The 22646-nt window shown below is 52.5% G+C and overlaps 1 protein-coding gene across 1 annotated transcript in view; it reads right to left on the reverse strand.

Moving 5' to 3' along the window:
• Window positions 1-20727, reverse strand: part of GLRX3 (glutaredoxin 3) — a 29919-nt gene extending 9192 nt beyond the window's left edge. The window contains exons 1-5 of the mRNA XM_066355798.1: window positions 20582-20727; window positions 15489-15597; window positions 5937-6011; window positions 4904-5105; window positions 5-177 (exon numbers count right to left, since the gene is read on the reverse strand). Of these exons, the coding sequence (XP_066211895.1) occupies window positions 5-177; window positions 4904-5105; window positions 5937-6011; window positions 15489-15597; window positions 20582-20670 (648 nt within the window). The 5' untranslated portion in view covers window positions 20671-20727. The remainder of the gene's footprint in view (window positions 1-4; window positions 178-4903; window positions 5106-5936; window positions 6012-15488; window positions 15598-20581) is intronic.
• Window positions 20728-22646: the final 1919 nt, after the last annotated feature.

Here is a 22646-nt window from a genome sequence, read left to right on the forward strand (position 1 = left end):
TAACCTTGACTATGTCAAGCCCTCCTATGAGCTCGCCGGAAACATAGAGCTGGGGGTAGGTGGGCCAGTTGGAATAGGTTTTGAGGCCCTGACGAACTTCTTCATCTGAGAAGATATCAAAACTGCTAAACTGAATATTGTGTCTGTTGAGAATTTCCACCATCTGCTTGCTGAAACCTGCAGAGAGAAAAGGGAATGAAAACTCAGTCTCCCTCTTGTTCACATACACACACAATCCTAAAGTCAGAGTGCATTTATCTACTGAACACGGGCGCCCACCTCTACGGTACACTGATTTAAGCACGCTGACAGTATGGAAGGACAGAAATCCAAGAACTCCTTATCTAACAGTCACGTACCACATGTTCAGTGTGGTTTAACTTGTTAATACACTTGTAAGTTTTTTTTAATGTGTGTTGAGCAAAGTTCTTCTCAATATCAGGCACATTTTTGGTTCCAGGAGAAGCGTACAGGCCAATAAGCAGAGCCCTCAAGCCCTGGCACCTGGCTCCATGCACCCAGGGGATGCCCAGGTGAGCCGTGAACAGCCACCCCCTACCCCCCAGTGCTGGCCCAGCGTCAGGGACAGATGTGGGAGCCCGGACAGTCCCTCCAGGCTCTGCCGTCTGTGACTGAGACCTTCCTGGTGGGGAAACGCTCGAGGGGCTGCGTCTGCAGCTACTGTGCGAACATGGGAAGCTAACTCCGTTCCCACTGCCCTTTGCCGCTTCCCTGGTGCCGCCGTCTCTAGCTAGAAGAAATGAAAAGCCAAGTCAACGTGTTCCCTTTCAGCCTAACACGGGTGTTTTAGCACAGAGTTTCAGAGCTGTTCTCTCTGCTCTTCTGTATGAACTGTCAGTAAACTGGGGGTGTCCTTCCTCGTCTGGGGTCACAACTTATAGCTTCCTCCCTAAAACTGTTTTCATTCCCCAAAGCCTGTTATGTGATTTCCCCCCTTCACTGTCGTGACAATCTTCTGTTCCATGATTTTATTATACTTTGGTGACACATTTTTGTTCCGTACATTTCTGACATCATTTTCTCAGGATGTCGTTAGTACTGAAAAACAAGAGCATGAATATCAATCAGTCTTTCACAAATCCGTTGGTCTTGCATAAGAGGAGGGCGTCTTTCTGTCCGTAAGCTCATCCCCCTGCTGGCGCGCAGCACGCCGTGCCAGTCTGCCCACGCCCTCACACCAGCCTGCCTCTTCCCACCAAGCCTAAGTCTCTAGGGAATGACCTATTGTTCAGATTCAAAATTCCTGTAAGATTTAACAGCATCAGCAATTATTTGTAAATAAAATCGAATCATAAAATTCAGTGAAAGGTTATGTCAACAGCAGGCTCTACCTGCTCCCATGCAAAAGCGCTTTTACTAGAAAACCAGGATCCAAGCGAGCTCCAGACAGCAGCTCACGAGACGACCCCTGGGGGAGGAGCGGGTTCACAGTTGTGAACCCTGCGCTACTGTTTACTAATTATGTGTTATTTTCCACACGGGCAGCTGCACCCTGCCTCTGCCCTGCCCTGCATTTATCTGTACAGTGTGCAAGCGGCTTTCCCACAACCCAGTGCTAGGTTCTTGTACAGCCCGAAGTAAAACACTGGCTCTGAATCTTTTTCACTCATCTGGGAGTTCATTAGTAAACAGCTAACGGCTGATTGCTGAGGGTTATTCTGTAGCCAATACATTAACTCATTGCTACTGCAACTGGCTGAGAGAAAGCTTGATTTTACCTTAAGGCAATTACATGCAGACTAGAAAGATTGATTGGTAGTGTTTCATTTTTAAGGGTTAAAGTGGCAGACTAGAAATGTTATGCTTAAGGACAAAATTAGTAAGAAGGCTTTATTCTAATAGCAAAATATTCACACGCTTTTTAAAGAAAAACGCACACATGCACGCATGCAGTAAAAACAGTTAAACGTGGAAAACGCATGTTGAGCTGCCACAGAACCATGGTTTGTATCCACAGTCGTTTCTGCTCCTGGCTGGAGACGGGAACAGGAGTCTAACTGCCCACTCCATCACTCACACAATGAAACCTTGAGAACACTTCTGAACCTGCAACATCTGTGTCTGACTTAAAAGGTAAAACCAATTAGATGACTCACTGCAGGAGAAATGTCTGTACTGTGGTTCAAATTCCTTTTGCTTTGCTAAAAGCTTTGGTAACAGAAATAGATAAAAGAATTCCCAAATAACTTAACATCATGTTCAAGGCCTTAGCACTCCGCTTAAAAAGATGTCCGTCTCAGTACATCTTAGACATCCTCTGAGCATGAGCGTGGCCCTACCCTGCCGTCCTCCCGAGCAGCACGGGGTGAGGACGCGCGAGCCTGTCACTGGGACCGGACACATGGCAGTCCTGCAGGCGGAGCCCCCGTGCGGGTGAGGGGCTGGCCCGTTCGAGGAGGCGTAGGCTGCAGGGCAGATCCCGGAACAGCGTTCACGGTTTTCTTCATATGAAATTTAAATGTGACGATTCCTGTTTTCTGATTAACTGAAAGTGAGGGGCCAGCTAATCACAGAGCCAGCATGGCTCCACTCCCCGAGGGTGCCCACCGAGAGCAGGGAGTACTGAGGAGGGGCTCTCGCAGTGACCGTCCCACCACGGACGTGCCCACGCCGGACCCCACGCATGCCACTGGCTACTGCTCCCCCGGGCCGGCTCTGCCCACACTGCACCTCTAAAGCACCGTGACAGCAAGTTCCCACTGGCCAGGCTCAGAGAGGAGGGGGACACACACACCCTGTGAGAAAACAGCTTGGAGACAGAGACTGTGTGACACAGTGCCCATGGGCAAGAGCAGGCTCCACGACAAAGTCATGGCTCCGTCCCTCATGGCTCCGTCCCTCACGGCACCTTCCCATCGGTCCATACGCAGTAGTTTCACGAGAGAAGCAGTAGTGAGAAGTGACCTGTTTGCAAACGTGACAGAACCCAAAGCAGCGGAAGCAGAAAAGGCTATCACCAGTGTGGTTACAGATACTCCCAGTCTCAGGACACTGTGAAGTATGGCTACTGATGCAGAATAACAGTGGCAACTGTAACTGAAAAATAAAATTTTTAAAAATATAATTATAAAAATTATAATGAATAAAATAAATACTTGTACAGAATAAAACTGCTAAATCGTTTTTATCTAAAAAGCTTTTAATTCCCTAATTAGGTCTTTTATTATCTAAGTGTCTATAATATGGAGTTTTTGCAATTGCTCTGAATGTTTTAAAGCATCTTGTTTCATTCTAACTTACCTATACAGTCTTCTAAATGCCCCTCGGTGACTGTGCAAAGGGACACAGCACATCAGAACCTCAGCGTAATGAAGTGGAAGGTAAGCAGGAACATGATCTTCTGAGTGTCACTGTGACTTACTTGAGTAATCTACAACGTCTGAGCTGGAAGGGGCCTCCACCCTGGCCCATCCCTGCCTGGAGAGGCCGCGCGGGCACAGGAGGGTAAGGGACCGGGTGGGCACGCAGCCCACCTGCTGTGACATCTGCACTGCCTCCCTTCCAGTGCCCTGGGGGACCTGCCCAACTTCAGTTAGCCACCTGCCAAGCCCACGAGGGGGCCATTCAGAAAAGACTCAGAAGACGTTGCCGTCCAGTCCCAGAGAAGAGAATAGCCTCCCGGTTTTTCTGCAGGGTGACCCCATTCTACTGCCTACAGCCGCCCCCACCCCACAGTCACCGGCAGCACGCTGGGCCGTGACAGGATTCAGACTCTAAGTCCTGTCACTGGCACCACACAAAGGACCAGAGGTGACTTTCCTGCCTGACGGCAGAGAATGTGCCAGGTGAAGCGTCCACTGAAACACGTCACGGCATGTGGACCGCCCACTGCTGCCTTGGGCGGCCCAGCTCCTGACGCAACTGACTCGGCACTCGACGTGGACACTGGCCAGGGCAGTTTTCAGATAGAACTGAGATACAGGAGCCACTTTTTTAATCTTTTTAAGAGAGACTTCATCATGAAACTTTATTTTTAAACCAGACTTTTCCATAATGTAACATGTAACTCACTAACCACACAGGGAAGAATTTACAGTCACATGTCCTTAGCAGCTTGGATATCTGCAGTCACCCAGGACACAGTCGTCCTACCGGCAGCACTCTGCGGTGCCGCCGCTCTCTGCCAAACTCCCTCCTGTGCAGCTGGAACAGATCCGCGCTCTCAACAGCACCCTCCGAAGGCGGTAACTGCCCGATTAAGCTGTATAATAATGCCGTACGAGGCTCACGAAAGAAACCAGCATAAGCCCAATACCAGAGGGGCCAGTAACCGTAAAACTTATTAAGGACAAAATTACAAGCATCTATGTGCTTCAGAAAACAAGAGTAACTATAAGCCACAGAATTAGGAACCCTGAAGTTACCAGAAGCTGTAAGTTGGAAATGACAGTGAGGGGGACCAAGTCATCAGAGCCGAGACAACAGGGCAGGTGGCAGTGCCCACAGCAGACATAGGAACACATCAAAATCTGGTAAACGTGCAAACTGCTGAATTTGGACAAGGTGAGCCAAGGGGCGGCCGAGAAAGAGGGTAACTGCTAACAGCAAAGTCCACAGGAGAGGCAAAAAGCCCCTTCGCGGACCAGCAACAGGCGCTGGAACCCCATCCGTCCCGGCTCTGCCGTCAGGAGACCGCGGGCGAGCTGTCCTCAGCTCTGGGTACGTGGGTGCACCACACAGACCTGGGATTAGATGACTAAGATGCCTCTCGGTTCCAACATACTCGTCTGTAGTGAAAACCACTTCGCATCACCCAGCCACCTAGCGCCACTGGAATCCTAACGGCTCTGACTTGGGAGGAACGCAGTGCCCGGTGCGCCCAGGCGCACCCAGCCGACCCCGGGCGAGGCCCTCTGCCAGCGTCTGAGCAGCAGCTCCTTACCGCAGCGCGGCTCCTGCGGAGTCCCTTTCATGAACAGCATGCAGGGGGCAGCGTGAGTTAATCTCTTCAGGCGGAGGTTGAGGTCTTCTTTGGGGTGCTCACTCCCCCTGGGTGGGAAGGAGCCCACAGACGCATGGCGCTGAACTTTTCTGGTCAACTCTGGGGCATGTGCACCGTCTAATCGGTCCATTTTCTGAGAATTCTGAAGTTATAAACCTCCTTTAGAATAGGTGGCATTCCTTCCTCACCTCTATACTGCAGCCTCCACAACAAGACAAACCCACAGGGCTGGCCCGTGTTTAAGGGGACCACACTATTACTGGAGAAGTTTTTAAAATCCAACTACTAACTGCCGGCACTGCGTCTCAATTTTAGAGATAACTAATTGTTCTCTATTTCTTTTTTTGAGAACATGCTAGAAAAACATCTGTAAAGTTCCAAATATGAACTCCCTTCAACTAGCTGATGTTTTCAAGAGTAGGGTACAAAAGTTTATGACAATTTATATCTAAATGAGACTCACTGGGTTGGCTGTAAACATTTCTACATCTCAAGCTCAAAGCAGACCGAGTCTAACCTAAAACAGAAAGGGTTTCCCTGCCCTCTGGGATGAATCCTTTATTACGTATAAATGAGGTAATTGGGGAACTGTGGTATAACACCCAGGGGTGCCCTGAAGCACAGATGTGCATCACTTCCTACAAGAGTCATTAATCAAACCAGAATCAGCCAGATGTTTCATTATGTCCAGACACAGGCCCTATCAACCAACTTCTGACCCAACTCGGAACGCTTTGTGTCTACATCATGTATCTGATTTTTTTCTCAAGAAGCTCTATCTAGCCCTGACTGCTGGACCTCCCTTCCAAGTCCCTTCTCCAGGACCCCAGGGCAGGCAAACACCAAGTCCACAAGAAGGGCACAGCCAGGAACAACCCAACGCCCATGTTCAGTGGGAAGGGGGAGGGTCAAGGCACCAACACAGAACCCACAGCCCAGGACAGACGAGCCGCTCCTGCAGCTTTATCCTTACCTTGAAAAACAGAAAGGTGGGGACAGAGCTGATTTCATATTTTTCAGATACTTCAGGAACAGCTTCAGCTTCCAACTTTAAAATAAGAGAATTTAAGCTTGATTACAAAAGGTCCTTTTTCACGACTTTATTATGTAAATCAGTTTCACATGCATTATCCCTTCAAGTAGTTCTAAAGAGTGTGGTACGAAGTTTATGACACATTTACATTTAAATGAGGCTCACTGGGCTGGCATGTCATCCACTGAGTCTGTGAGTCTGCCATGTCAAAACAGGTTCAGAGGTTTTTACTTTGTTGCACATTTCAAAAGATGCCTGGAGGCTGCGAATAAAATTTTTGGTGCACTAGTGACCTAGTAAATTTTCAATCATATGCAGCTACTACTATATTGAAATCCATAAATCACTGACCCCAGTTATGTCATGATTACAGTGCTGATTTTCTGCCCACAGCAATTCTTGCTGTTTGCTCTATTGACTAATTTCAAGAGGCAGTACATCATGACTGACAGCTGCAGCCTTCTGCAAATTATGAAGCAAAAAGGAGTATTTCTTCAATAAACTATTGATGTCTGATGAATTTTACTTTTAACTCCTGCAAGGCTGCTGGACACGCAGATGCCATGCTCAGTCTCTCGCTCTGGTCTCTGCATCTGTGAGTGCGTGTGAGATGAGCGTGCTGTGTGCCAACCCTCAACAAGACGCGGTGTGGCATCTGACAAGTGGACGGGAGACATGGACCAGTGTCCGCTGAGGAGGGAGGAATCACGCCACGCTGTTTATGTAGGCCCTGATGGGCAGTGTACTCTGACAAACACCGAGATGCTGTATCCATCCCTCACAGGACCACCAATGTAATACCAGCTTTTTAAAACCAATAAAAATCTGTTTTCACATTATACCTGTAGGAAATAAAATTTACCAATGCATTATATTGTTAAAAGTTTTTAAAATGCATATCCTCTATTTTTCCAAGAGTGGAAAATTTCCTCTGGGCTTCAAGCGCTACTTTTAGCTCGAGCCACGCCATCACCGCCCGCCTCTGCCCGAAGGACCCGAGACAACAGCAGCCACAGAGCACTCGTCTCTGCCTGGGTTCCTCTGGCTCCCGAATTCTCAGTGCTCTTCTGACTTAACTCTTTACTCTCTAGAACACCCCTTTGAAACAATATTTTTAATTTTTTTCATTTTTAAATGTATTTATGTGAAAAATTAGATCCACTTGAAATCAGCACCCACTGTCCGATGACGGTGACAGGACAGCAGAGAAGAGGGAGCAGCGGAGGCAGCGCTGGGGACAGAGTCCAGGCTGCAGACACGCCTGGGCCACCTCCCTCTGCACAACTCCCATCAGACCAAAGAGGAGCCGCAAGGTGGCGGGCGGTCCACTGCCTTCTGTCTTCCGACAGCGGTTTACAGAGTGCCCACCGCACCCTGGGCACTGGGCGAGGCTCACTAGTAACTGGATTCTAACAGAGAAGTAATGCCAACCCAAAAAAGGGCTACACTCAGTAGAAACAAGATTATGTAGTCTTAACCCAGAACAAAATGAAGCACAGCACCCTCACTCATAAAAACAAGTTCCTGCATGCATCTCATACCCCTGCCCAATCCCAGCTGGCTTCCCCCACTGACTACTCTTCTGGGAAGCAAACGTGTGTGCTGACATTCCTGCTGAGGCCACAAGGGTCACTACACGCCTCCCGTCTGTGAGCTCCCAGACACCAATCTCAGCAAGACAAAGGCCGTGGTGACAGACAGCCTCCTGCGCACGGCCAGCGCACCCACAGAGGCACAGCCGCCCTCCACACGGCCAGCGCACCCACAGAGGCACAGCCGCCCTCCACGCGGCCAGCGCACCCACATGGGCACAGCCGCCCTCCACACGGCCAGCGCACACAGAGGCACAGCCGCCCTCCACGCGGCCAGCGCACCCACATGGGCACAGCCGCCCTCCACACGGCCAGCGCACCCACATGGGCACAGCCGCCCTCCACACGGCCAGCGCACCCACAGAGGCACAGCCGCCCTCCACGCGGCCAGCGCACCCACATGGGCACAGCCGCCCTCCACACGGCCAGCGCACCCACATGGGCACAGCCGCCCTCCACACGGCCAGCGCACCCACATGGGCACAGCCGCCCTCCACGCGGCCAGCGCACCCACATGGGCACAGCCGCCCTCCACACGGCCAGCGCACCCACATGGGCACAGCCGCCCTCCACACGGCCAGCGCACCCACATGGGCACAGCCGCCCTCCACACGGCCAGCGCACACAGAGGCACAGCCGCCCTCCACGCGGCCAGCGCACCCACATGGGCACAGCCGCCCTCCACACGGCCAGCGCACCCACATGGGCACAGCCGCCCTCCACACGGCCAGCGCACCCACAGAGGCACAGCCGCCCTCCACGCGGCCAGCGCACCCACATGGGCACAGCCGCCCTCCACACGGCCAGCGCACCCACATGGGCACAGCCGCCCTCCACACGGCCAGCGCACACAGAGGCACAGCCGCCCTCCACGCGGCCAGCGCACCCACATGGGCACAGCCGCCCTCCACACGGCCAGCGCACCCACAGAGGCACAGCCGCCCTCCACACGGCCAGCGCACCCACATGGGCACAGCCGCCCTCCACACGGCCAGCGCACCCACATGGGCACAGCCGCCCTCCACGCGGCCAGCGCACACAGAGGCACAGCCGCCCTCCACACGGCCAGCGCACACAGAGGCACAGCCGCCCTCCACGCGGCCAGCGCACCCACATGGGCACAGCCGCCCTCCACGCGGCCAGCGCACCCACATGGGCACAGCCGCCCTCCACACGGCCAGCGCACACACATGGGCACAGCCGCCCTCCACACGGCCAGCGCACACAGAGGCACAGCCGCCCTCCACACGGCCAGCGCACACAGAGGCACAGCCGCCCTCCACACGGCCAGCGCACACAGAGGCACAGCCGCCCTCCACACGGCCAGCGCACACACATGGGCACAGCCGCCCTCCACACGGCCAGCGCACACAGAGGCACAGCCGCCCTCCACACGGCCAGCGCACCCACATGGGCACAGCCGCCCTCCACACGGCCAGCGCACCCACATGGGCACAGCCGCCCTCCACACGGCCAGCGCACCCACATGGGCACAGCCGCCCTCCACACGGCCAGCGCACCCACATGGGCACAGCCGCCCTCCACGCGGCCAGCGCACCCACATGGGCACAGCCGCCCTCCACACGGCCAGCGCACCCACATGGGCACAGCCGCCCTCCACGCGGCCAGCGCACACACATGGGCACAGCCGCCCTCCACACGGCCAGCGCACACACATGGGCACAGCCGCCCTCCACACGGCCAGCGCACACAGAGGCACAGCCGCCCTCCACACGGCCAGCGCACACAGAGGCACAGCCGCCCTCCACGCGGCCAGCGCACCCACATGGGCACAGCCGCCCTCCACGCGGCCAGCGCACACACATGGGCACAGCCGCCCTCCACACGGCCAGCGCACACAGAGGCACAGCCGCCCTCCACACGGCCAGCACACCCACATGGGCACAGCCGCTCTCCACGCGGCAAGAGCATCTCAAGCCCAGAAACCTCTGCGGCACTAGAACTCCCTGGACATGTTTTTGTTGAATGTAAAACATGAGTTATAACAATGACAACAGAAAATAAGTATATAAATATTTAAAGTGATCTGCACTCAGAAGGGACCAAAGATCTCTTTGATGGCTAGCAGGTATCTTTCACGGAAGGCCTGCTCTGTGCCACACCATGGAAGTCCCTGGACCTAAGCAGGCCGGTCCACTTACAAGCTGGAACGGGGTGCAGCACACCGCCTCAACCTCCAGGCGGCCCAGTGCAGAGACCAAACCAAAGACAGCTCTAAGCAGCCGAGCTGAGAAACAAACCCGCTAGTCTGAGTACCAAGCCTGTGCTGTTCCCACTCTGGTGACCATAACTACCAAAGAGAAAGGTTACATTTCAAAGACAGAATGTACACATGACTTCAGGACCAGCCAGGGATGCACACTTCCAGAATGGAACCCAGACTGCCACGGGCTTCCTGTGCTGGGACTCCCAAACCTGAACCCTTCCCAGAGTGCCGTGCGTCTGCGGAGAAGGGAGGTGTGCCCGCAACGAGGCAAGTCCGGAGGGAGGGCACTCTCTGCAGTCTACTTCAGTGTGCCGGGGTCGCCACGGGCCCCTGCTGCTGGTGGCCAACAGCAAGGGTTTCATCCAGGCCAGACAGGGCTCTAGCACATTGTGTTTACTGACTCATTTAACCCTCACAACAACAGGTGCTGTCCTTACACCCTTCTGATGGAAGAGCCGGACCCTGAAGATGCCGGGGAGGCTGCCTGGCCAGGATGACAACACTGGTGATGTGGAGGGAGGCAGTCTGCTCCGGGGCCACGCCACCATCTCACCAAGCCCAGCGGTTCCTCATCCACTCATTGTACTGACCTTCCAGTTCGCTCAATAAGCATAACCACACTCACCTCGTGGCGATGTCCTTCACATGGCTCTCCACGCTTCCCCCTCTCTAACTCTCAGACTCCCCTCCGGCTTCTTCCTGCACCTCTGGCCAACGGCTCCATGGTTCCATGTCCCAGGACTTGGTTCTGAGCCTACTTCTCCACTCACTCCCCTACAGGGGTCTCCTCTGACCTCAGAGCTCAGAGTAACCCCGTGACACGGCAACAGAGCCCAGCTGCATCCAGGCCAGACCCCGCCCTCACGGCCGCACGCCTGGGCTGCACTCAGATGGCTCACAGCCGTCTCCCACTTGGTCTGGTCTTCGTTCTTGAATCCCTCCAGTGCTCAAATCAAGGAGGAGACAACCTCGATGAGGCCACTTCCCTCACCCTGACACCCAATCCGTCCATAGGTCATCTGGGTCCCCCACCGAAATATACGCTGACTCAGACCATGACGTCATTTGATGCTCTCTCCCTGCTCGTGTCCAGGGCGCCTGGCCCAGCCTAGTGAGGCACCTCCTCCCTGCAGTGCTTCCAGTCTGCACCCTCGGGCCCTGGAAGCCACTCTCCACAAGCAGCCAGAGTCACCGACCTAGGGACTGACTGTCCTTCACCCTGCACTCAGAACACAGCTCAACCTCCACCAGTGCCCAGGAGGCCGCCTGGCCCCGCCCACCTCCAGCTGCACATCTGCCCTCTCTCTCTGCCCCCTGTGAGCCCCACGGCCCGGCCTGCCCTCTGACCGTCCACACCTGCTCACCCACGGGCTCCGGGCCTCCCGCCGCTCGTCCAATGACTGTCTGCTTCCCTCTGCAGCCGTTCCAGCCCCTCATTGAAGCACCCCTCCTGAGCCCCCAGCCTGCACAGCCGGCCCCTTGACTCTTGGCGGCACTCAGAGCTGCCTGAACAGCATGGTCGTGTCCCTGCTGTGTCTGCACCCGTCCAGCGCCCCAGACGCCCAGTGGTCAGCACGGCATGCGGCCTCTCAGCGTCCAGTAAGTACGTCTCACGGAATACTGAATGAATAGTGGTCACTGTGCCTGAGCCAGGAACTGAATAAGCACGTGCCTGTGGTGGCACAAGGCCCCAAGGGGGAGCAGGGACACTTCAACCTACGCTCACTCAGAGAGACGTCTTTCTACCTGTGACATGTGACAGAAAAGGAAAATGAAATTCCTTCTTTATCATACAATCAAATATAAATTTCAAAACAGGTACTTATATTAACATTTTTGGTAACTTTTTAAAGACTTTTACTAAACGTATTGCAGTAACAGCTAATAAGCTAAGTCAACTGCATTGTTTTCATTACCAAGACAGCATAGATAGAAATTAGGATATTTTTAAGATATTTAAGATTGAACAATTCTAGAATTATCTGAGAGGCATATTTGGAGCTAAAGAAAGCCCTACGAGGCTAAATAAGCTGGTGACTGTCCCTGACACTGAAGAACAGGACTCCAGCGGGCCGGCTGGTCCTAGCTGCACGGCTGGCCGGTGAGCCCGAGACTGCCCTACGCTGTCTCCTCACACCCACGACCGCACAGACGTTTGGAATGAAACCGTGTAAGCTCGGAAATGACCTGCACTGGCTGCGCACGCCTTCAGAAACCAAACCATGGGAGCTTCAGCTTAAGACTAAGTCAAGCTATAAATATTCCTACTTCCTTAACAAAATCAAAAAACACAGACTTAAGTAAATAACTCCTCCTGTACCCCTGCCCTTGGGTCTGGAGGTACGATGGACACCAGCCCAGCAGCTACGACACAGAGGAACGCGGAGTGAGACTGGACAGCGTGAAATCTCACCAGCCAGGTGGCTGCTGAGTGACTGAGAGGGTTTCTGCACCCAAGTGCACTACACGGCGAACTGAGCAACCGCAGCCCCGGAGGGCAGGGTACGAAGCTGGGGGGGGGGGCATAGAGGGGGCCCTGGCTCTGGAGGCGGGAGCCACCTGCACAAAGAGTGTGATTAAAAATGGTGCGTGAAGGCTCCTGCCTCAGGCATCCACCCTCCAGTCAAGGAGCCGATCAAAACAGAAATTAAATAACCAGTGACAAAAATATAAGATATTCCCTAAGAGTCCAACTCATGAAATAGACTAAGTTCAGAGACCAAAAAAAAAGAGGGAAGAAAACAGGAGAGGGCGCAAAAGAGTGCACAGGAACAATTTCATACAAAATGGACTGGATTTAAATCAACATGCTATACAACTTAAGTATATGCAATTTTTATTTTTAAAAATAAAATTAATAAAATCAAACGTGAAATTTCAAAACTGACACTCCTATAAAAAAAGGATTTGATTGGGACCTCAAATACGACTAGGGGACCCCAACTTGTTCGTCACCCAAGAATCCTTGGTACAAGTTTTCTCTCCCCTCTCCTGGACACTCTATCTTGAAAGATTCTACCAAACAATTAATTAAATGATAAATGTGTATTCCTGTTTCAGTTAGTACGAACAAACCAACTTTACAAATTTATTTGAAAACCAAAGGCACTTACCACTTTAATTAATTTCATTTTAATCTGAACAAATGTAAGATTTCTATGCGACTTAGCAACAGGAATAACTCAGTTATCGCCTGGGAGGTGAGGACCCCGGTCCACCGAGAGCTGGTGGGTGGTGCAGGTGAGCCGACGCCCCCCTCCCACCCGGCACCAGAAAGCCTTGCGTGCACCCCCCACACCACCACCAGTCCAGGACAGGAGAGCATGCAGGCCCGAGGCTGTGAACACCCTGCCTGTGAGCAATCTCTTCTGATGAGCGCAAATCACCCAGACCAACAATGCAGGCCACCTCTTCTCAGATATTAGTCTTCCGTCACCTACAGGGTAAGTTGTTGATGGTCCCAAAACTTAACCATCAATCTATGTAACACGTCAAGTTTGACATCACCCACATAAGGCTTCTGTAAATCTAAGTCACAGAATGGACTAATCTCTCTACTCCACGAGTTGAGAAGCACCCATCTGCTTCTCTACCCCTCCCCCTCTCCTTCCTCTCTGTCTCTCTCTTCCCCTCCCGCAGCTGAGGCTCCACTGGAGCAAAGATGGCCCGGGCGCTGGGGATGGCTCCTCAGCCTCTGCCCCAGGTGCTAGAGTGGCTCTGGTCGCAACAGAGCGACGCCCCAGAGGGGCACAGCATCACCCCCTGGTGGGCGTGCCAGGTGGATCCCGGTTGGGCGCATGCGGGAGTCTGTCTGACTGTCTCTCCCTGTTTCCAGCTTCAGAAAAATACAGAAAAGAAGAAGAAAAAAACACAGTAGCAGAGCATCACTTCCATAGCCCAGAAGTTTCAAAAAGCTCTCCATAATGAGAAAGAGCTGTTTTAAGATGAATCTCTGCCTCTCTTCCTAGAAAACGCCAGATCTCACGAATACTTCACTTCTCACTTGATCAGGATGGTCCAGCAACTGCAGCCTTTCCAACAACCCACCTTGCACACTCCTTGCAAACTGCCTCTGCCCTCCCTGATGTCCAGCCCAGTGAAAGAAAAACTATGCCCTGGAGTGGACACCCAGAAAGCAAGCACACCTGGACAAACGCCCCATCCACACCGCCTCCTCCCCATGAAGGGCAGATGCAGGCGGTTCAGGTATCTCCAACAGGCAAGGGCTCCCAAGCTTGGCTTGCTCAGACACTTAAGCACTTTAACAACTTCGAGTCTCACTGCCAAGTTTGGTACCAATGTGAGAAGTAATCCTATAGCACTTTCAATAAGTCATTCAGGCGGCAGCCAGGAACAATGTGTTACCTAAACCAGTAACATTATCCATATAAAAGCAGACTTACAACAATTACCATCCTCTTGATTAATCTTATGATTGAAATGTTTAATCATTCATTTCACTTGTAGTCATTATCTTTTATCACTGACCAAACATGCAGTTTTAATGTTCCCTTCTATTATTTATATTGGACATTTTAGGGTTACATTCTAAGGTTACATTGCACATTTCCCTGGAATTTTAAGTAAGATCTTAAATTTTAAAAAGCTAGCATTATACTCATACTTGTTCTATCTGCATAAACTCATACAAAATTAATAGGAGCAGGTCCTAAAGGGGGCAACAGGCCCGACGGAAAAGAGACCAGTGAGCCTGCTCGGTTTTGATTTCTGAGCCACCGACTGGCAACACCTGTTGAGAGCACACTCACCTGCCCAGACCCCGTCTGGAAAGCACACCCGCTGCACAAGGCGCAGCCTGTCCAAACTGTTCCCAGTTTACGGAAAACAAGGCATTCAAACACGACTGACATCATTCTTAACGCTATACACAGGTATATTTGCCAACGTGTCTTACGATCTTATACATGCTGGTTTTAAAACTAAGGCTTTGGTTTTTTGGTTTGTTTTCAGTGGGAAGGACCCAGGCTTGTGAACACAGGGTGCACCTCCCTTCCCAAAGGTTAATTTCTAAGATTCAGCTCACATTCTGGACTTGTTGCCTAAACCAGTCCTAAGTCCTGAATGGGAACATGAACGTGCTCAGCCCAGCGAGCCACACGATCACTTCCCAGTCCTCACCCGCCCACGAGACACCACAATATATTATACATCGTGCGAAACGCAGCCCAGCAGCCCAGACACAGGACGCCAGGGAGACTGTCTGCATTTTTTTCCTCTGGTTCCTGAGCAAGTCAGAAATGCCTTCAGTTTCTCCTGTCGGTTTGTCCAATCCCAGACAGCAACTTCTCCCTAGTCCCCTGCTTCCTAACACTTCACACGCCTCTCCTCAGTCACTTTTCCACATCACAGCTGGCTTTTCAATAAAATACATCTGCCGATATTTTCCTAACCAAACCCATAATTACTCCAGCAGCCCATGGCCCACCCTGCTCTGGACTGGTCCTGTCTGCCCCCATGCACGTGACAGGCACCGTGTGGTGAGTTTTACACTACCTGGGTACTTAAGAAATGCAACACTATTTTAAGGTTTTTAAGAATAGTCTACTACAAAAATAACGATCCCAACATCAATTATAAACGAGGAATTCAACACCACTCCTCTCTCATGTAAGTGAACGTCAACTCCAAGAAAACATGACACAGGTGACGCACCTTCACAAAGGAAACATGAGGGTGTTCTTTGGCCAGTTCTGCCATGACGTCGTTCATCTGAGCACACTGTGGAGCCCATGGCGTCCAAAAGTGGACCACAAGGAGGGACCTGTAAATAAGCAGAATACAACTTGAAAAAATTACGGTATCTTTAAAAATAAGCAAACACTGATAAGAGATTAAATTCGATCACCAAAAAACCCTTTATGAGAACTGCCTGGATTCTTTGCGTTCTGCTAGAATTTCGTTGATTTAAACACAGGCTGAAATATAAGGACTTGCAAGGTCTTGGAAATCTTTTAGGTCAATTTCCAACTTAGTGATTATTTCTTGAGTCAATAATTAGTTTGCATAAAGTGGTTCTAAATAGTCATCCATCTCAACTAAGTCATGTAGCTCAACTATATTTTCTGATCCTTAGGACACACGTAGACCAGATTTCTGTAGCTGAGGCATAATGTTCGTGAAAAATGACTGTAGAAGCGTGATCGCTATTAACGTTAGCATTTACCTTTTTAACATGGTACTGTGATGGATGAGCATAATCGTAACCATAGAAATGAGAATAAAATGTTGAAAACGAAAGCACGCAAAGCAGAAAACATGAAAAAAGTTGAGCTGCTTTTTAAAAAAGACATACTCTTTTTTTTTTTTTTTTTTTTTTTTTTTTGTATTTTTCTGAAGCTGGAAACGGGGAGAGACAGTCAGACAGACTCCCGCATGTGCCCGACCGGGATCCACCCGGCATGCCAGGGGCGATGCTCTGCCCACCAGGGGGCAATGCTCTGCCCCTCCGGGGCGTCGCTCTGTCGCGACCAGAGCCACTCTAGCGCCTGGGGCAGAGGCCAAGGAGCCATCCCCAGCGCCCGGGCCATCTTTGCTCCAATGGAGCCTCGGCTGCGGGAGGGGAAGAGAGAGACAGAGAGGAAGGAGGGGGTGGGGGGTGGAGAAGCAAATGGGCGCTTCTCCCATGTGCCCTGGCCGGGAATCGAACCCGGGTCCCCCGCACGCCAGGCCGACGCTCTACCGCTGAGCCAACCAGCCAGGGCCAAAAGACATACTCTTAATGTTATGCTATAAAATACTTTCTAAACATTGACAGTATGAACAGACAGAATCGAGGATTAATAAACTGTTGATAAAATTCTTAGGAATTTCTGTATATATCAACTACTTTCACATAAAATTATCTTGGCAAAGGTATCTTAAGTCTATCCTCTCATATCCAACTCAAAAACTCTAGTTTTATAGAATTCTAATTTCCAATTCAATCAATTCCCCTAACCAAAAAACAAAAACAAAAACAAAAAAAAAAACCACAAAAAACTGAAAATTCAGGAAGAACACGTTTTAAAGAGGTTGCACGGAAAGAGGAACCGAGGAAAACAAAAGGGTGAATTGAAGTAAAGCAGGTGAGCACAGGGCCTGCCACCCAGGCCGGAGAGCGGGAGCGGGAGCGGAGGGAGGTGCTGGGGTTTCAGCGGTGGCGGGAGAGGATCTGGTGACAGAGCACAGCGGAGAGCTGAGTTCTGACGCAGTGAGGGATGGCCAGTGGTGGCACCAGACACAAATCGTAGCACAGAAGCTGCCAACCAGAGAGGAAAGGGAGGCTCAGGGGCTGGAGCTCAGGAAAGAAGCCTGCACTTGACCCACAGATCTGGGAACTGAGAAAGTACTGACACAGGCTCACCCAGGCAGCAAGCAGGAGAGAGGCCGAGGTCAGAGCTCTGAGGCTCCTCCACGAGTCACAGGAGACAGGGGAAAAGGAGCCCAGGCAGGGGACCAACGGAGGCCCAGGGCTATAGCACGGCTAGAGGGCCTCAAAGAAGTCCAGAAGACAGTGACAGCCACCCAACCCAGCAGGACAAGCAGCCCTGGGGAGCGAGTCCAGGGGTGGCAGGGCAAGCCACACACTGCAGTGTGCGAGGGATTGAACTGAAGATGGGGAAGATGCTAGAAATCTGCTCGTTTGTATCTACAGAGCTGGGAAGCAGCAGTGTGGCAGTAGGTGGCCGCAGGGACCAAGCCAGGGTGGGTCCTTCCTCCAGCACTGCCTCCTCTTCCTCCAGGCAGACAGCGAGGCTGCATTTCCGTCTTCCTCGCAGCTGCTGGGGGGCAGGCCAGAAGTGATCTCTGTCACCTCAAAACCCTTCCACATGAACCTCTGCCCAGGCCAGCCTCATCTCGCAGAGTCTCTGCAGAAGACACACGGGAACCCCAAGACCTAAGGCACGGTGAGACAGGAAGCGAGCCCCCACAGAATCTATGCAACAATGTTCATGGCAGCCTTGCACATAAAAGTCAAATCCTGGAAATAACAAGATATCCCCAAATTGGAGAACTTGTAAATGAACTATTACTCAGCAACAAAAAAAAGAAGCAACTGTAGAGATATGCTACAATATGGATGAATCTCAAAAACATGAGCAAAGCAGGACAGACAGAGGCCAGGAGTGCGTGGCTCCACTCACATCAAGGCCAAGAGCAGGAAAAACGAGTCTGCCCTGATGGAGAACAGATCAGTGGTGAGGGTTACCGGAGAGGGGCTGCAAACTTTCTGGGGTTCCCCATCTCGTTCTAAATGGTGCTGACTTGTGCGCATACAATTGTCAAAATTCACCACCTAACAATTAAGAGCTAAGCATTTCATTATGGTAATACACCAACCCTTTACCAGATTGAAAAAAGATTTTTAACATCATAATGGTCAATGAAAAAAAAAACCAGTGAAATATCCTCATTAAAATTAAACGGGAACCTTTCAGAAATTTCTTATACATTTTTAAGTGTCTACCTTAAGAACAAAATTAAAGAGACAAAGGTTTATATATATGAATACTTCGTCATTAATTTATATAGCAAATAACTAAAAATAAATACTCCAACAATAGAGTTTTAATTTAAGAGTCATATAATAAAATATTATAAAGCCATAAAAATTATGTCAAATCTTATTAATGGTATGGGATATGATTACATTTAAAAAAAAATTAAAATAGGTGGCCCTGGCCAGCTGGATAAGCAGTAGAGCGTCGGCCTGGCATGTGGAAATCCTGGCTTCGATTCCTGGTCAGGACACACAGGAGAAGAGCCCATCTGCTTCTCCACCCCTCCCCCTCTCCCTTCTATCTCCCTCTCCCTTCTATCTCCCTCTCCTGCAGCCATGGCTCAACTGAAGCAAGTTGCCGCCCTCAGCCCACCCCCACCCCTGTGCTGAGGGTGGCTCCAGGGCCTGGCCTCAGGCATTAAAATAGCTCGGTTGCCAAGGAATGAAACAACGGCTCCAGATGGGCAGAGCATCACCCCACTGGGGGCTTGCTGGGTGGATCCCAGTAGACAGGAGCCTGTCTCTCTGCCTCCCGCTTCTCACTTAAGGAAAAAAAAAAATAGGTTACCAAACTTTGTAAAAGTATGAACTGCCAAGTAAAAAAGAAAGGACTAAGAAGAGGTTCAAATCCTGACTACTGTGATTTGAAACAGTAGCACTCAATAAATGGCTGTTTCTCTATCATTACAGGTATTCTGCTCCTAGTGACTCAGCTGCAGAGAACAGCTACCGTTATTAAACACTATCGGGTTAAATTATTTTACAAATGAGCAAAACCTTAATTACTTTGCAAATGGGTATTAATATCCCTAATGCACAGACCAGCCGAGGTTCCAACAACATATAAATAGGATACCATGTGACTAGATGATTTAAGCAAAAAAAAAAAAAATTGTTCTTCAATTTGTATGAAATTTTAAAACTGAACAGAAGTGGAAATTTGGGAAGTGGGTTTTAAATGATGACATGAACGGATGCTATTTAATATTTTGAAATGCTTCCACATTCACAAAAAGCTGCAGAGATCTGTGCCTTTCCCAGGGGCCAGCCATCATGGCCCGGGAGCCCACCAGCACTATCACGGGGCAAAAGAGACACTGTTTCCTGAGTCACTGCAGGTAGACCAGTGGCAAGAATACGTCCAAATGGTATACTGAATATATTTCAACTTTTACCGACGGGGATAGTCTAACGACTTTTGTGTTTAGAAAACAAAAATGTGAAACAAAAAGCAAAAACCATGTTGTAAGTGACAAAAGTCCTCTCATCCCGGCAGGTGCACACCAGCCCTGCTCCTGTAAGAGGCCGCCCTGGACTCCATCGCTGCGCTGCTGTAGAACGGGATGCTGCGTGGGGTGAAGCAGAACCCATTTCTCGTCAATGAGCAAACGTCCTTTCCCCTCCTTCCCCCCGTACCCCCTTTTAACAATCTTCCGGGCCAACCTGACATATGCCCAAAGGTGGGTTTAGGGTAACACTTTGGAACTTCATCACCTCCAGAAAGCTCGGCCCACTCCAAGTAAGACGGGAACTCGCCCCGCTCCCCACAGCGGCTCGCCTGTCTCGGGGCGAAGTCCCGCTGCACTCGGGTGGGTGCACAGCGTTTCTGGCCTGTGCGCCCCACGCGGGCACGGGCACGGGCACCGGCACAGCGGGGGACACGGGCCGAGCGCCCCGCGCGCCAGGCCGGGTCAGCGCCACTTTGTCCGCACCACCGCACCTGACCCCCAGCCCCGACGCAGGCGGGCCCGGTTCCGACCCATCAGCTCACAGCTGGACGATTCACCTCGCCCGCGGCTGACCGGGCGCGGCCGGGGGCTGAGCTGGGGTCCCCTCTCAGGTCGCCCGCCGGGCTCGCCGCGGGAACCCCGCGCCCCGGGGGGAAAGGGAGCAGGGGGACGGCCCGACTAGCCCCACCAGGCCGGGGCCGGAAACCGCGGCGTGCGCACTGCGAGCCCGGGTCCCCGCGGGACCCCGACGCGCGGCCCGGCCGGTGTCCTCCCGAAGGGCGACCCGCATGTGCCGCTGCCGCCGCGCTGACCGCAGCAGGCCCTCCGGACCCGCCCCACGCCCCCCGCGCGCTCGGTCACCGCCTCGCCGCGCCCGCGGTCCGGGTCCGGGCGGGAAGGTCGGCACTGGGCTCGGGATGCACCGGCGGGCCGGGCCCGGGGCTGGGTCGGGCCCCGCTCCTCCGCTGGCGCCGGGAGCCCGGGCCCGAACAGCGCCCGCCGCGCCCCTCATCCTCGCCGCCCGCCGCCCGGCTCACTTGGCTCTGAGGCGCAGCAGCTCCTCAAACTGCGGGGCTGAGCCGACCTCCAGCACCGCCACCGCCGCCCCGGCCGCCCCCGCCGCCATGCTGCCGCCGCCAGACAGGAGCAATCGAGCGCGGGCCGGCCGACGGGGGGGGGGGGGGGGGGGGGGGGGCTACGGCGGCTGCGCGCGGAAGCCCCGCCCTGGCTCCGGTGTGCGCAGGCACAGGCCGCGATCGGCCCACCGGGGGCGGGGTTTCCGGCCGCGCTGGGCTCGCGACCCTCGGGGTCCTGACTGTAGGGGCTCCACACATTCCCTGCGGCGCCCGCAGCGGGAGGAGGTGTGCGTGTGCGTGATGGGCGTGCAAGTGACGTGAGCTTGCACATACTTGTACAACAGCCGAAACCTTAACCGGACGTGACATTACACCACGGCGGGGCGTGGGTGGGAGGTCAGGGAAAGGGAGGGTGCGCGTCTCGGAACCTCCGCGCCGACCCGGGGCTGCGGACGTGGGTCCCAGCGTGTCCGGGCGCAGACCGCCCGCGTGCCCCGCGCCCTCGGAGCAGCACGGCCTGGGCTCGGGCTCCGTCGGCCCCGTGACCCCCGCCCCGCCCGGTGATGACTCCAGGTGACGCCGCTCGCCTTCCTCCCGTGCGCCCCACGCTCTCTCCCGCCCGCGTCCTCGCGTCCCTGCCGCGAGTGTCCCCCGCCCCCAGAGAGAGTTCCAGGCCAGCCCCTCTGATCTGCTCTGCGGAGGGGGCGTCTCCTGGGGGCGGTCCCCGACCCACACCGGTTTGCCCCCGAAACGCCGCTTCCCCTTCCCCTGGAGCTCCCATCTCCCTGAAGCCATGCTCGCGCCCGGGACCAGAGCGCTCCTCCTGGACAGCCCTGGGGGATGTCCGTGATGCTGGAGCATCCGGACCCCCGCTTCCACCACGTGCATGTCTCCTCCGGCCCCGTCCCCAAGGACAGGAACTGCGTCAGTCCGGGTGCCTGCGAAGGTGCCCCATTCCTGCCCACTAGGCGCAGCAGGTGGGCAAGCGGGCGCGTGATGTTTCAAAAGACTTAATTAAACTGCCTCCCCGTTTCCAACTTCAGAAAAATACAAATAAAAAAAAGACTTAATTTTTAAAAATGTAATATATGCCATAATAATGGTTATGTTGAGTGCATATTGAGATGGTAATACTTTGGGTTTTGTGAAATGTCCTGTTTACATCTCTTTACCTTGTTAAGGGGGTTCCTAGAAATTTTTAGTTCTGTAGGTGACTCATTTGCGGCTCACTTTGTGTTTTCTCTTGGCTGCACTGCCACAGTGACTGAAAGTGGCCTTTAGGAGCCATTACATGTGTGCCTCACCCGGAGGAATAGATGTTACTGAAAACGGTAAATTGCAGCATTTAAAATGCAACAGGATAGCGATGCGGAAGTTTTGTATCCTGGCTGTGTTGGTAGATACACACACCTAAACACATGATAAAATTGCACAGAAGTACACACACACACACACACACACACACACACACACACGAATCCTGGGGAAATGGGAGATCTGGAAAAGGTGGGCAGATGGTAGGAGTGTCAGCATGCAAGCCAGTGACCCCTCACTCAAGCCAGCGACCATGGGATCATGTTGATGATCCCACACTCAAGCTGGTAACCCCATTATCAAAGTGGTGAGCCCGCGCTCAAGCTGGCAACCTCGGTTTCAAACCTGGGACCTCAACATCCCAGGTTAATAGGGGAGTTTTAAAGGGAGAAACTTCCCTTTATACATTTTACATGGCTTACTGTCATTTGCATTTTTTCAAAGAGAAGGGGCTGGCTTTGTCATTTTAAAAATAATGGAATTGTAATGGACCAGGGCGATGTGCTATTGGAATCTTTTTTCAAAACAAAAAACCATAGTAATCACCTCTCTAATAGAACTATTTTTTTAAAAATCCTGATTTTTTTCTGTAACTGGAACTTGCTGAGAGCAGCACACCCCAACTACAGAGCCTACTGGCTACTTCTCCAAGCTAGGGAATCTCCAGATTTCCAGTCCTGCCTCCAGGATCAGCATCAACAGGCTGAGGTCA

Source organism: Saccopteryx leptura, chromosome 13, assembly GCF_036850995.1.
Source record: "Saccopteryx leptura isolate mSacLep1 chromosome 13, mSacLep1_pri_phased_curated, whole genome shotgun sequence".
Classification (NCBI taxonomy): domain Eukaryota; kingdom Metazoa; phylum Chordata; class Mammalia; order Chiroptera; family Emballonuridae; genus Saccopteryx; species Saccopteryx leptura.